The sequence below is a fragment of the Tiliqua scincoides genome, chromosome 2 (assembly GCF_035046505.1).
Source record: "Tiliqua scincoides isolate rTilSci1 chromosome 2, rTilSci1.hap2, whole genome shotgun sequence".
NCBI lineage: Eukaryota > Metazoa > Chordata > Lepidosauria > Squamata > Scincidae > Tiliqua > Tiliqua scincoides.
The window spans coordinates 93,184,289-93,199,966 of NC_089822.1; the positions used below are offsets into that span (position 1 = coordinate 93,184,289).

At 43.2% G+C, this 15,678-nt stretch overlaps 1 protein-coding gene and 1 pseudogene across 1 annotated transcript; both read left to right on the forward strand.

The window, feature by feature from the left end:
* The first annotated feature begins 17 nt into the window (after positions 1-17).
* ENAM (enamelin) lies at positions 18-15,004 on the forward strand. The gene is made up of 9 exons (XM_066617780.1): positions 18-71; positions 173-217; positions 1,930-1,971; positions 5,719-5,946; positions 6,019-6,150; positions 7,845-7,886; positions 8,368-8,418; positions 11,119-11,169; positions 12,275-15,004. The coding sequence occupies exons 1-9, from the start codon at positions 18-20 to the stop codon at positions 15,002-15,004; spliced, it is 3,375 nt and encodes a 1,124-aa protein (XP_066473877.1).
* LOC136642608 (5S ribosomal RNA) lies at positions 11,857-11,976 on the forward strand (annotated as a pseudogene).
* Positions 15,005-15,678: the final 674 nt, after the last annotated feature.

Below are 15,678 nucleotides of genomic sequence, written 5' to 3' on the forward strand. Positions count from 1 at the left end.
GGTTGAGAAGGTGAAAGATGAAGATAATTTTCCTGTGCCTGGGACTTGTGGGCATATCTTGTGCCATGTTGGTGAGTATTTCAGCATCAGCCAATCCGATTCTTTTCATTTTTTTTTCCTCAATCTGCCTCTGTGTGATAACTCAGTGCATCTTTTGTTATTCTTACCTTAGGTGCGCAGACCCCGGAGGGCAGGATTTGGAAGTAAGAGTGAGGAAGTAAGTTCATTTCCCATTTTCTTTTCGGATGAAAGGGAAGATGCTAGGCTTTATTCAAAACAGAATGGCCAGCTTCTGCATTTCTTAGGGCTACTCCAGCTAACTGTTGGAAGTGTAACTTGCCCAACACTCCAGCCTCCTCTGACTCTAGTGTCTCCGAACAGTGTTTCACAGTTATGGAGCATAGGGCATCAGCAATGACTGAGGCTTTACATATACCACCTTTTCAAAAGGCTAGTACAGATGACGACACTCTCTCTCTCATGGTTTTTGAAAACACTTTTTTCCTTAGCAGTGCAACACTGGTAAAATGTATATTATTTTAAAATAATCAACTTATTAAACTTAAAACTAAAAAGCTTAAAACTTATTAATTTCAAAACGCACGCATACAAGGTTGTGCTCCTCAAGTTTATTTCCCGGCCAACTCGAGACTATTATGAAGCTAAGAAACTGAGCTATGAATCAAGATTTCCATGATTTGAATCCTATCTCTGCCATGAACTCACTAGCGGCCTAATCCTATCTGGCAATGGCATAGGGGATGCAAGGTGACCGGCATGCTGGCTGCGGCATACAGTGCGTCGTCCTGGGGCACAGGTTTGGCTAAAAGTATGGGAAGTGGATAAACTTATCAGTGTGCTGGTTGCCAAAGGGTCCCCCTATGGGCCTCTTCAGAGTTACACCATCTCTATTGCTGGTATAACTCTGAGGAGTCTGCTGGGTTTCAGGGATGTGTAGTGGGGGGCAGCAGGTGAGGCTGAACTGTCCTGTCATTGTCTGTAGAAAAGTACCACAGTCTCCCCACCTGTTTACACATGAGGAGGCTCTCCTTACACCCAAGAAAGCAGGTGTAAGGAGAGCCACCTTGTATGTAATTGGGTGGGGAAGCGGCGGCGTTTTTCCATAGACAACGACAGGGCAGTTCTGCCTCACCTGCCACCCCCACACTGCATGCCCCTGTTGTTGTGTGCATTCTGGCCCAGGACAGAGGTTTGGAATCTGGCAGCGACAAGCTCTTCCTGCCACTGTCCCTACCTCATTCCCGCAACTCCTCCAGCAGAAAGCCACTGGCAGCTGGTCAGCACAGTACGAATAGCAACACACGGCTTTCTGGCTGCTGCACCGGCATCCATGCAGCAGCCATCAGCATAGGGGCTACCTCAACGGCAGGGTCCTAATAGCTCTGGCATACCTGGCAGCATGCTGGGGTTTCAAGGAAATAGGATTGGACATAAGGGGCCTTAGGTAAACTACTCCCTCCCAGCCTCAGTTTTCCCAACTGCAATGTGGGTACAATAATATTTATTCAGCTTACAGAGTTGCTGGTAAGGACAATATCAAGATAATCCTGTACATGAAAAACTGTTTGCGCATGAGAAAGCGCTATACGCATATTTATTAAATAAGTAGCTTGAGGTTTTCAGGTTTAACGAGAACATTCTAGTGCCACTATTAAAAATAAAAATAATAAATGCCGGGAGGGGGGTTGGGGGGAGTCATCACTTGACTTGCACTGCTGGGGGCACTGTTGGGGGGGAGTCATCACATGAATGGCACTGCTGTAGCGCAATGGATTTTCAATCAAGTTGAATCAACGGAAACTCATAAACCTTGTAAACTTACAGCAACAGAACTTTCATGTGTTGTGCTTGCCTCCTTTTTGTGGATTTCTGGTTTAAACACAGTCTAATATGTGTACTTGCTCACAGATGGCGCAGTTTGGTCCGTATGGCTATATGAACTCCCCACAAGTAAGTTCACTCTCCTTGATTCTTGGAAAATACACGTTGCAGTTGGCAAACCGAATGTTAAGTATAGTCACCCTTCATCATGTGCACCTTGACTTGCTATGCATATGATATGCATCCAGCAAACAAGAAACAGTTTAAATAGCACAGAAGAAGAAGCACAGAATAGCCATTCCACTTACTAAATACAGTGGGCCCACGATATCATCATATTCAGGACCTGGGGATTTCACTATCCGTGGGTCTCAAATCCACAGGGTCAGTCCAACATGGACCTTCTAGAGGTGACTGGAGCGCAGAGGTGACCGGTCACTTCTAGAAAATTAGAGGGTTCCAAGACCCACAGATTTCATCATCCATGGGTTTCAGTATCCACAGGAGTTCCTAGAATAGAACCCCCATGGATAACAAGTACTGTACGTGCCTGAGAGTGAACTTGAGATCAGAGAATGAAGCTGCTGTCCTATCATTCAGTCTCAATTCCAGTCTATCTCATAATTTTTGAAGAGACAGTATGTATTTTTCATATACAGGAGTGTGCCTGTATCCGCGAGGGTTCCATTCTGGAATCCACCACGATTAAGTGAAACCATGAATATGGGCAACCCCCCCTCACCCTCTGGAGGTGAGGGAAGCTCTTCTCCTCTTGCCTCTGGAGGGTGGTCTGAGCCTAGCAGAGGCTGCGGACATCCAACCATGGCCACTGCTGGGCTCAGACTGAGTGTTAGAGCTAAAATACATGACTTCAAAGTTTTTTGGAAAAACTGGAAGTGCTGTTTTAAATACCTGATAAGGTATTAGGAGGCCCAGGGAAGCTCCGCTCCCCTCGCCTCTAGAGGGGATGCACATGGGGGAGCCTTGGACCCAATCTGTTGGTACAGGGGGCCCCCCTTTATAAAGGGTTTTCAAGGAAATTTTGAGTGTATGCCATTTTGGCTTTACATACCACCCTCTAAGTGTAATCTTCACATAAGATGACAGGTGACTGTATTTCTTCCTGTTGATATAAGGAAGCCAACAAAGGACAATTCCCTGGTAAATAGTAAGGGGTAGTGGCAGACATAGGGCCTTGCAAACAGTGTTCAGATAGTACCTGAACTTCAGAACCTCTTTTTTATTATTTTTAATGCACATTTTTCAAAGAAGGAAAGGATTTCTGCTAAAGCTTCCTTCCTTCCTTGCCCTTCATTCTCCACTATTGATCAATGACAAATTTTCAATGGACCATGTAACATTTATGGGTTGCTGGGATTCTTGCCAAGAATGCTAGACCAGGGGTTTCAAACTCACTTCATAAAAAGGGCCAAAGTTAGCATTCATGGTATTTGTTGAGGGTCGGAAATGACATCATTAAGCAGCTGATGGCCAGAAATAAGCACTTTTGTTCTCATTAGCTGCAAATGACAGAAGAGAAAATGTGCAAATCTTGTTCGTATTTTCAAGATATGAGACAGCCCAATTATAATGGGAGCCAGATAAATTGCTTCCAGGAGCCACATTTGGCCCCTGAGCCTTATGTCTGACACCCTGTGCTAGACTGACCTTGCAATCCAATGCACACTTTCCTGGGTATTAGTTCCATTGAACATTTGGGGACTTATTTCTGAGTAGACATGCATAAGATGGTGCTGTGAGGGATCTTGGTCTGATCCAGTTGGGCACTTAGGTAAGAATACAGGATCTCTTCACAACATGGATTAGTTATTCTGCCATAACGATAAGGAAATTCTGAGTATATAGTCTTACTTTGTAAATTTAAAAACACAGGCTCTCCTCCATGTATGCACGGGAGAGGGAGCAGGAGAGAGCACTGCCTAGACTTGTCTTGCCAGCTTTGAAGCTTTGCCCCTTTCCCTTCCTCCCCTTTACAGCAGCAAATGCTGATCATGGGGGAAATATCCTCCTCAGATTGCCACCCTGGAACGTGGTAATCATGGGATGATAAACAGCATTTGTAGCTGCACACAAACATCAATCACGAAGAGAGATTTCATTATAGCATCATTGATGGGCTGAGCTAAGTGGTATGTGCTTTCCCACCCACATCCAACCCTGAACTGTTGAGGAACACGTATGGGGAAACGTCTGAAGAGGTACACTGGTGGAAGAATCTTAAAAAAAAAAATAGCATGCAAGACCCATTCACAGCTGCTACTGCAATACAACACACATAAAACTGGAATCTCCACTCAAGGTTGGCCTGTTTCCCTAAGTATACTGTTAAAATCAGTATGTTAATTAGTTAGGCCTGATAGCAGCCAATGTTTAATTATGAGATGCAGTTAGTGTGCCTTGTCTGGATTACTATGAATGAGTATTACTATGGTTTTGCCTTAAAGTGTCACCTGATTAGAGCCAAGGATTTAACAAATGGAAACTTAAACGTTCCTTAAATGGTTGTGGGTGTCTCCTAAATAAGCAATTTGCCTACAGGTGTCAAGAGGAACTGTGATTGTTGTTTGGCAGATTGTCTGTGTGAGAAACAGCAGTGTTGCAGTTAGAATGGACAGAGAGAGAAATCAGCTTAGTTGTGGTTAACAGATGCTGGGGGTACACAGTTGCTCCCTGGGACTCTGATGCTGTGCTGACTGCTTATAGGAGTAGGTTTGCCCTTACTGTGCTCTGCCTGTATATGGTCTGCTTAATATATGTTGTATATACAGCAAATATTTCAAAGATGCCTTAAGTTACTCCGGTGCACATTCAAGAGAAGCAGAACAGTAGTTTTGCCTCTGGAACATTTCACCACTTGGACAAGCAGGAAGACATGTGGAAAGTGTAATGGGGGAAAGATCCACATTTATTTATTTTGAAAAATGTTTGCCTTTCCTTTCACCTTAAAATTAAGGTGTCCAAGGTGGTTAACATGATAAAAGGAGAACAAATCTCAGTAGCCACAACTAAGAGAAAAACCAGAATGAAAAATAAAGTTTTTCAGTCCCTGCCAGAAAGTCAACGGGTAAGGGGCAGTTAACTCTAGTGCACTGGTTCCCAACCCATGGTCCACAAGACCCTGAGAAGTGAACCAGAAAAAGATCAACTTCAATCACTTCCAGCATCTCTCTAAGCAAGTGCTCCCCCACGGACTAAGAGATATGGCGGAAAATGGACTGCCCGCAGCAGCAGATGATGTTTCCAGCAACTTGCTGAGTGAGTGCTCCCCAACAGACCACCAGAGAATGGACTGCCTGCAGCCACAGCTGGCACTGAAGCATTGGCTGTACCTGTGGACAGTTCATTCTCCGCCCTCTCTGGCAGTCCATTGGAAAGCGCTTGTTCAGGAGACACTTCCCCATGGAAGTGAGAGAGAGTGGAGAATGAACTACCCACAGCCAGCAATGAAAGCAGCCACACTTAAATCTTCTCTATAAATAATATATCTAATAAATCTCTAATTATTACATATTTAATTGTATTTTTTGTGAGTAGGAGGGTGAGGGTGGCCATTGCATGTGATCCACGACAATTCAAATTTTTGCCTCAGTGGACCGCGGACTCCAAAAGATTGGGAATCACTACTCTAGTGGGAGAGAATTCCAGACCTGTGGTACTGCCTCAGAGAAGGTGCTCACCCCTGTTGCTGCCACCTAGCTTTGGCTAATGGTAGGACATGTAAGAGGGCCCCCCAGATGATCTCAGGGGATAGGTTGTGGAAGAGGTTGTCCTCCAGGTGTTGCTAGCAACCAGATGCAGTCACTTCAGTAAGTGTGTGTCTTTTTAACACGTGCTGTTTTAAAATGTTTATTTCAGCTGGCTCAACTGGCTGCTGCCCTGTTTGGCTACCGCTCAAGTTTGCCGCAGCCCTATGCCCAGCAGCCTATATCACCTCTGCAGGGATTTTATCTCTGGCAGCAACAGACACCAGCACACCAAGCAGCCAGATTTCCCCAGCACAAGCCTCGCCAGACTCCAGTGGCCAGGCAGCCAAATAGCCAACCACAGCCCAGGCCTCAGTTTCCACAGCAACCACAGAGACCAGTCCAGCAACCACAGAGACCAGTCCAGCAACAACCACAGAGACCAGTCCAGCAACCACAGAGACCAGTCCAGCAACAACCACAGCCAAGAGTACAGCAACCACCAAAAATACAGCTTCAAAATGGCAATCCAGCAAACCCTTCTCAGACTCACCAACAAGTGCCAGTCTTGCATCCCAAGGGTGGAAAGCAGCAACAGCCTCAGGTAAACCAGCAACTTCAAATATAAACTCATGTTCTTCATTGAGCAATTTGATTATTACAAGGAAGTGGATCCTTTGCTAAAATGTGGCGCACCTTCCTGTTAGTCTTGAGTGAAGGATTCCTTCCAGAGATGGCTAGTTGGTGGCATTGTACAGTCTAATGATATGTGATGCCCACTTGAAAGTTTTCCTGCAGCATCTCTCTGGTCCACGGTTGGAAACAGATGCCTCAATTAGATGGCCCTTTGGTCCAGGAGCTCTTCTTATTTGGAAGGCAACAGTCTGGCTGCACTATAAGAGATGGCAGGAAGTTTGCTAGCTTTTATCCTGATGAGGTTCTGCTCATTCAGCTGTTGCATGATAAGCAGAAATTCAGGGGATGCAGCTTTCATCATGATGCAAACCAGGGAGTGAAGCATCTTTTCTACTTGTCTTACAGCCCAGTCCTATCCCCCGCCACGTTATGCCATGCACCAATGGAATGCATGTTGCATGCTATGGTGATGGTGGTGGAGGGAATTGAACAGTCTTGGCCGGATCCCAAAGGATCTCCTCTATGGAGAACTCGTGCAAGGAAAGCGCCCTACAGGTAGACCACAGCTGCGATACAAGGACATCTGCAAGAGGGATCTGAAGGCCTTAGGGATGGACCTCAACAAGTGGGAAACCCTGGCCTCTGAGCGGCCCGCTTGGAGGCAGGCTGTGCAGCATGGCCTTTCCCAGTTTGAAGAGACACTTTGCCAACAGTCTGAGGCTAAGAGGCAAAGAAGGAAGGCCCATAGCCAGGGAGACAGACCAGGGACAGACTGCACTTGCTCCCGGTGTGGAAGGGATTGTCACTCCCGGATTGGCCTTTTCAGCCACACTAGACGCTGTGCCAGAACCACCTTTCAGAGCGCGATACCATAGTCTTTCGAGACTGAAGGTTGCCAATACTAGGAGGAAAGTATTTTTTTTTATTTACCTCCTGGTAGGCTGCCCAATCCTCTATGGGTCTCCTCAGACCTGTGCCAGCCATTTTGCTGGCACAAGTTCAAGGAGAGTTATGGAGCATGCTGGGTTGGAAAATAAGGGATAGGATCCAGTGGTCGCTACTGCCTAATCCACCAGCTCCCACCGTCAACACAACTCTGGTTCCTCCTTCTTCCTGCCCATTTACTTCCCCTGGATTCTCCCTCCCTACTGTGTTTCCAAGGAGGCAGTTCACTTATTCACCTGCAAGGCATTGAGTGGTAGGTCACTTGTGATTGTGTGCATTTGGGAATAATTTTCTCTGCTACCCAGACTCTTAACGAAGAAATAACCTTGGTTGCCAACCTTCTGCAACTACAGTGACAGCCACTAAAGAATATTCTTAAACTTTTGCATGCTAAATTAGTATATTCAATCATCACTTAAAATAACTTCTGGAGGGTAGCCGTGGGAGTCTGTAGCGGCAAAAACGTCAGTGTGCAAAGGCAAACCCAAGACTTCAATAACAGGACAAAACCAGAAATCTACTCATGCTGCTCTTCTTAATGTAATAATCCCACTGTGCCCCTCCAAAGGATTTTTACGTGGAGAACTTGTGAGTGGTCTGATATTAAAAGAGTATGACTTGCAATGTCCTGGCTAAATCTTGGAACAGATTATTGCTTGCTTTTATGCACTAATTGTTTGTTTCACATGGATAGTGACATTTTCTCTTCATCTCCAGGCATTTCCTCCAAATCAGCAACATCCCTGGCATTTTCCACAGGTGAATGATGTTTTTAATTTAGTGCACATGAAGAATTGAGTGTTTAGGCCTGCAATGTCTGGACCTGTTTGCAGTGTCTAGGCCTCTAGACATTGCAGACAATGTCTGCAGTGTTTAGGCCTCAATGTCTGCAATGTCTGAATCAAGTAGTTTAATGGGGCCAAAATACTTTAATCAATTAAAAATTGCCTCCAGTTCATCAGGCAGGAGATTTTCATAATTATTTTTATGCAAGCACGTATAAATCCACAAGTGGCAGATACCTTCTTAGAAGATGCATCCCAAGAGAAAGGAATTTGTCTTCTGAGATGGTGGTGGTTGTGACCCATGACGTGTGCAGTGCATCAATAAAGACAAAGAATGTGTTTTCTTCAGAATTACTGTTTTATTTACATGCATGTGGATATTGATAGCATTTACTATCAAAGATAATAAAACCAATATTACAATAAGGTGATATAATTTTTCTTTTGTTTTGTAGATTTTTGGTCAAGGAGGATTCCATCAACAGCCATTTGGCCCATACCAAGGGGTAATATATTCCATTTAAAGCCTTCCTGTTTCTCTAGTGTATGGGGCAAACTAGGTGTAACATACAAGGCTAAACAGCAGTAACAGGGGTTTGTTATGTTCCTTATCTATAGAAACTTCAGCCTGAAATCCATCTTGGAACAACTGTTACAAAAATGCAAGAAGACTAAGCATGCTAAGTCTTAACTAACTTGAACAAATTGCCCCAACTTTTTCTGACCAACCTGTGACAATTACAGGGACATACATTGCACTAGGGAAATTCCGTTTATCTCAATCCTACAGCTAAAGTAGCTTGAGTTATCAGGACTGACAGACACAATTACTGCTATGTAACTCTACAATGGTCAAGCCTCCATCCTGAGGAATGTTCTTGTTCTGATTCTATTTTAGTCGCCACACTAGCATGCAAGTTTTTTTATGTGCAGAAAGGTGGTAAATGGGAAAGCATTCAAATGTGTTAAATTCCCTCTTATTGTGTGGTACAGCCTACCAAAAAGCAGCAGCAAGTCATTTGCCTAATCATGTAGCTTCCCTCTAACTAAATGAAATTTAGGTCCATCTTCTATGTCTAATGAAGGTGTAATACAATGGCTTCTTCACTGTGGCACTGCAAGTTTGGAATGAATGCCCTTTCTGAAGAGGTCCACCTTGCTCTGTTTACTAAGTTCTAGAGAAACTGTGTACTGTATTACAGGTGGCACTTCAGTATCTTCTGATTTGACTCACCACTGATACAGAGGTCCACTTTTAAATGCCTTGTAACAAGGAAAAAATGGCAAAATCCCATTTCCTACCTTTGTGCCGCTAAATAATTATTCAGGCATGCCCTGTTATCCAGGGAATTGGTACCCACAGTTTCATTATCCACAGATACCATGGATACCAGGGACACCTCTTAAGAAGATAGAAGAACATTTAAAAAAATCTTGTTTTACCAAGATTTTTTAAACTTTCCCCTATTTTTTTAACGATGTCCCCAGTATCCACAGTTTCAGGTATCCATGGGGGAGTCTGAAATGGAACCGCAGCGGATAATGGGGCACACCTGTAATTTCATTTCACTTCACCTGTAATTTCATTATTCACCAGTGGCTGAATTCGGTATAGTGTCTATACCAGCAGCCTGTGAAAAGTTTTTTATCCTATTAGCTGCTGAGCAGAGCTAAGGTGTTAGTGCTGAAAGGGCAGCCCACATGAAAATTGGGCTCTCCCATATTTTGAAAGATTATCAAGATTTATGTATTTTCTCTTCTGTCTTTTGCAGCTAATGTGTTCCTAAGTGAGAAAAAGTGCTTATTTTTGGTTATAACCAGTTTAACGACATCACTTCTTGCCTAATGACATCACTTCCAGCCCTCAGCAGGCATCATGAATGCTATTTGGCCCTCTGTATGAAACAAGTTTGACACCCCTGGTCTATACCAATGCATTCTGGGCTGACAATGGAGGCGCAAGAAACCTGGAAGTGGGTCTTTAAAGCTATTTTTCCACTGATTTTATCCACTGGGTCTTCCAAAACGGAAGCCCCAGTGGATAACAAGGCACGACCTGTACTAGGATTTTTGAAATGGTTCGTGTGTCTGTATGGTATTACTGGGTTTCAGAGAGATAGAGTTAATTTTTTAAAACAAATCACCCCATAAAACCTGAGGAATTCCACATAATTATGTATGTCCACTCCAATACACTATTAAAGGCCAAATAAGATATGATGCCCAGTGGTAAATTTTGAAGCACCAGAGCTCATCATGACACACCTTATAGCCACACCCCATGAAAACTATACAACAATAAAATCAACTTTTAAAAAATCTTTCATTAGAGTGCATTATTTTCCTGTCATTTATTTCTACTTTGAAACGTATTATGTCATTTAAAGATGCAGCTGATTTCATCTCAAACTCTCAGAGTGAGCTGCAATCGTTTTAAAACAAATCTTTAAAATTGAAAGGTGGGATTAAAAAAGATATCCCAAATAAATGAAAAGGGTATATCAGCATGCTAGCCTGCACATGTGTACCCAGAAGTCCCACTGTCTTCAGTAGAATTTATTTCCAGATAAATGTGCATAGAATTGTATCTTTAACATAACATCAAATACATACTGTCTCTCACGTAGCAGTGAGAGAGGCCTAGAGGCTCCAAGGCCTCCTTGATTAGCCTGATGCTTCTTCTCAGGTCCTTTGAAAAAGATTCGAGACAGTACATGAACGTATCTCTGCTATCTTCATACCTTTACAAATACTAAATATGAGAGTCCTATCTAGATTAGAATCATGGAGCAGGGAATTTTCATTGGTAAAATGGTACAGGGTTAAGGATTTTCCCTATGATGTAGTCCTGATCCAGATTCCACACTCCCATTGGCTGTTATTTGTAAAAGTTTAAAGAAAGCACAGATGTATTTACACATCCCCAATATCATGTCTAGTTTGGTCCTATTTCTTCCATTTAAAATTGAATTAAAACAAGACAAGAGAGTTTAGGTATCTGATTTGGTGCAATTGAAGAAGAGATCTCAAAGGGAATGAATATCCTTAATATTCAATTTCAAAAGCTCATTTTACCAAATGGAAAAAAAAAACTCTTGATAATACATCATGTGTATCCTAGTGCTTAAGTTTTCCATATTTGCAATTTAATGTCTATGCCCTTCCCCTCCATCCCTCTAAGCTTATTTGATTTTCTATTTCCACAGCGTCTGCCTCTGGGATTTGGAAGGCCACAACCACCTAACAGCGAAGAAGGGGTAAATTCAACAAATATAACTGGGATCATATGGGAATATGCCATGTATGAGGCTATTGGGAAGGGAACAATTGGAGATGAGGGAATCCAGTGATAAGATTGTACTATAATAGGTCAGTGATCACTTGGGAAGCTACTGTGACCTTCATACAGAGTTTACTTGCAGTCAGGTCTCATACACCATAGCTACAGTATGTACAGGTTGAGCCTACTTATCCACGGATTTTTGATCCACGGAGTTGGCTCAGTGCAGGTCCTCTGGACCTCCAACCTAGTTTTGGCCCAACCTGAAGCCTCTGGAGGCTATTCTGAGGCCTGCAGACGCTGCATAGTCCTCCATGGGCCTCGGAAATTCCCATGAAAGCATCGGAAGGCGACTTCTGGTTTTCGGCTGAAAACTGGAAGCGCCCTTCTAGGACCTTCATTCTGAGGGCCGTGGAGTCTGGGCCTCAGAACAGGTCTGGACACAACCGGAACAAGGCTCCGGTCATGTTCAGAGCTCAGTGGATCCTGAAATCTGCTTGACTGGTTGCACGTGGAAATCTGTATCCAAGAGGGGTCCAGGAATGGAAACTTTGTGGATAACGAGGGTCCACCTGTGCTGATTTCAATTTTTAGATTGTTATGTTATGAACAAAGGGATACTCCAGGACATTTTACCCTACTGTGATGTCAAAGTCTTATTAGAGTCAACAGCAACTGTTACCCTGCACATGCCTGCTCTTGTCTGATCTTGGAAGCTAAGCAGGGTCAGGCCTGGTTAGTACTTGGATGGGAGACCGCCTGGGAATACCAGGTGCTGTAGGCTTATACCATAGTCTTTCGAGACTGAAGGTTGCCAACCATTAGAGTCAAAAACATTTCAAAGTTGCATCAAACTGAGTTAAAAGAAGTTTATTACCGGTATAAAAATTTATTATACTTTTGTATTGTTATATTCTTTGAAATATAGAATATTTTTAAAATGTACATGATTTATATGTGTATACCTTTATAATTTATACATTATGATCTACATTATAAATTCTATAATCTATAAAATGCATAATTTGTTAAGTTATAATTTATATAAAATTCCTACAATTTTTATTAATATAAATTTGTAGAGTCCCTATTTTGGATATGGCTACCAAGGAATGGGAGGCAGGCCACCCTATTATTCTGAGGAGATGTATGAACAAGACTTTGAGACACCCAAAGAAAAAGAAGCCACCAAAGAGCCTCCAGCAGCTGATCCTGCAACAAATGCAACAGTCCCTGAGACAAATTCAACTGTCCCCAATCTATCTGGTCAAGGAGGGAATGCAACCATCCCTGGACTCAGTGCAATAGGCAGTGGAGCCAATTCTCCACCCCTTGAAAGCAACTTGCTTGGAGGAAATGGGGTCCCAACACCTTTTCCTACTGCTCATGTCTCAGGAAGCGATGGAGCAGCACAGAATGGCATTAATCAATCAAGCCAGAGAGCCAATTTTCCAAATGCTGATGTCATTCAAAGCTTTCAATCAGGTAATCAGCAATCCACAGGGTATGGCTCATATTTCCCTAAAACCCATCCAGGTATGCATGATATAAGGCACAACACTTTGGTTTCCAGAGGGAATCCCTCTGGTCAAACTGAAAACCCAATGTATCCCTTGGGTAATGGAGAGAATTCTAACTACAGAGGCAATCACCAGATTACAAACAGCAATCATCCCTTAATCAACACTAGAACTAACCTATATGGGCAGCAAGAGCAACCCTATCATCCTGAGAGGAACCCATCAGGTCAAAGGGAAAGAGTGCTTTTTCCTAGTTCTGACCCCCAAAACCAAAGGAACAAAGATCCAGTCCAAAGAGATAATGGTTTAAATAATTCTCCACCTGAAGGCCGTTCCATGAATCCACAGTTTAATAAATTAGGTCAAATTGAGAACATCTATAATGGAAGAGAAGAAACTGATTGGTTACAACCTTCTGGAAAGCACCAGTCAAACTCACTTTCTCATCAGACACAATTTTCAGCTACAAGAAGAACTCCAATGGAGACAGAAACCCATCCATATAATTGGAAAGAACAGGTTTTTCATCCTTCAGATCATGGAAGAGAACAATTTCCACATCCACAAAATCACATGTGGAACAACCAGGAGAACACACGGGTCTTCCAAGAAGAACTTCCAAGGTATAACTCAAAGTATCCATCAAATTCTTTTGATCCAAAGGGCCACATCGCCTACTCTGAAAATAATTCCTATGGCCAACGTACCAGACCTTTTCTTCCTGGTGCATGGGAAGACAAAGAAAACACTCCCACAGTAGGTCCAGTCAGCCAAAGGGAAAGGCCATCATACCCTCCAATGTTACCTTCAGTTCAAATGCAAAGGAACTCCTATCCCAGAAGTGATTCTTTCGTTCAGCAGGGGCACGAACCATATCCCAGACAAAGCCAATGGTCCCGTGACAAACATTTACTTGAACAAGACAGAGAGTATAGAAATTACCCATACAATGAACCTCAGCACCATGCATATCCAAAGTATTTCACAGAGAATCCAGTCAAGCAAAGAGATACGTTACCATATGAGGACATTAATCGATGGACTCCAGAAGAACATTCTCCAGTTTACGGTGCAGAAGAACGCATGGGAAAAATAGAAAATATCCCATATCGCATGAACAACAAGGCTGGACACAGAGAAAGGAATCTGCAAAACCAAGGGTCAAACTCTCCACAACAGAGCTCCACTTTCCCACAAGAGAGGTCACAATACTCTGAAACAGATACTTGGAGACCCCAAATGGTAGGTCCACCTACTCAGAAAGAAATTTCACCCTACTTCAATACCTACTCCACAGAGTTTAGAAGAAACCCAACACATACTGAGAATACAGGGGGAACCATGCAGAGGAGTGCACACTTTTCCAGAGCCAGTGTTGCAGAAAGAAGACATTATCCGAACACCCTACAATATCCAGAAGACTACCCAAGAGAACATAGAACAGTCACATACCCTACAGCCAGCGATTTGTGCTGTGCAGGTGATTCACAAGTGCCAAGAGAAAATTTATTGGCACCCTTAAGAAGTGCTCCTCAGTTCAGGCTTGCTTCTTGGGAACAAAGAGGAAGTTCATCGTATCCAGACAGCATCCATTCAAAACATGTCAGACATGCTCTGTATCCACCTGGCATTCCTTCTAGTCACAGGAGCACTTCATTACAGACTGGAACAAACCCATCAAATCAAGGAGAAAACTTGGGTTCATTTGGAGAGAAATCAGGTCCAGAGAAGAGTCCGCCATGCTCCGAATCACAAGTAGGCCCACAGATTGGTCATGACACCAACCATGAAACTGGATTACTCCCAACAAGGGATAGTCCTTGTTATGGAAACTGCATCAGAGGAGATACACACAATATCCTCACCCAGAACACAGGGGCAAGCCCATTCAACGGAGAGCTTGAAAGTGCACCTTCTGTGCAGCATGTTCCTGAAAATATTCCACCACCAGAAGGGATGAAAACGGCAGCTCTTGGAAGTGAAGATGAAAGGAAAGAACAATACGCCGCATTTGGGTTCAAGAGGATCCCGTGCTTTGGGAGCCATTTAAATCACTATTTATTCGGCACTGGAGCTCCATCTGGTGACAAACAGCATGATCAGTTTTATGCAGAGAATCCCATACCCTCTGAAAAGCCAGCTATTGTACCGCCTGAACCTCAGCCCATCTCTAGTACCAGTCCATCTCTTAATGTAGAAGAAAAACCATGGCAGTTCAATTCTCTAGGAGAAGATCTGGCAGATCAGCCAAACGAAAGGACACCAGACTGTTTATTGCTCCAAAACCAGTGAAACTAAGAACCTCCTTTTCAGATTTAAAAAATGAGGCGTATCCTTGAAAAATGATGAGGGCCTAGCCCTTCAGAGTGAAGTTGCAGTACAAAGCACACCACCCAATTGTGTTACTACAAAGAAAAAAGTAGCAGCAGAGACGCGTAGGTAGTTTATATATGTGTATAGCATAAAGCCAATGGTCCAACTGTTGAGGCCTAGCCCCACTTTTACTCTGACTTTCTTCCTAGGGACCACTTTTATTTTTGTATACCATATTTTGGCTTTTCTTTTTTTCTCTGTCACTGCATGTGTTTTCTCTGATTTTAACATTGTCGACCACCTCATGCCCTCTCTTCCATAAAGCCTAATCAGGACTTCTTTGGCTGCTGACATGCAAGAGTCAGGTAATGGCAATTTCAGTTTCTCTTTCTCCTTTCCCTGTCACCGTTGGGCCTCATTTTTTTCCCATGTTATCTCTGCTTCTCTCCTTGAAAAACTTAAAAAGAAAAAAAAAACAGAACCATAACCACCACTGGTGCAGCCCACCTTAGGTCAGATCACAATGGTGCAAATAGTATTCTGCTAATTTTGCAAAGAGCAAAATGTTATGCATCCTGTACTGAGGCTTTCTCCTCCTCTTCTGAACTTTGCACAACAAGACAAATGTTTTCAAAAAGAGCAGCACCAGCAAA

Excerpts from the sequence above, each read along its gene's own strand:
- ENAM (XM_066617780.1), top strand. The coding sequence starts at position 18 with ATGAAGATAATTTTCCTGTGCCTGGGACTTGTGGGCATATCTTGTGCC. Across the intron at positions 5,947-6,018 it reads CACAGCAACCACAGAGACCA|CAACAACCACAGCCAAGAGT; the intron begins GTCCAGCAACCA and ends AGACCAGTCCAG. Across the intron at positions 6,151-7,844 it reads GAAAGCAGCAACAGCCTCAG|GCATTTCCTCCAAATCAGCA; the intron begins GTAAACCAGCAA and ends CTTCATCTCCAG.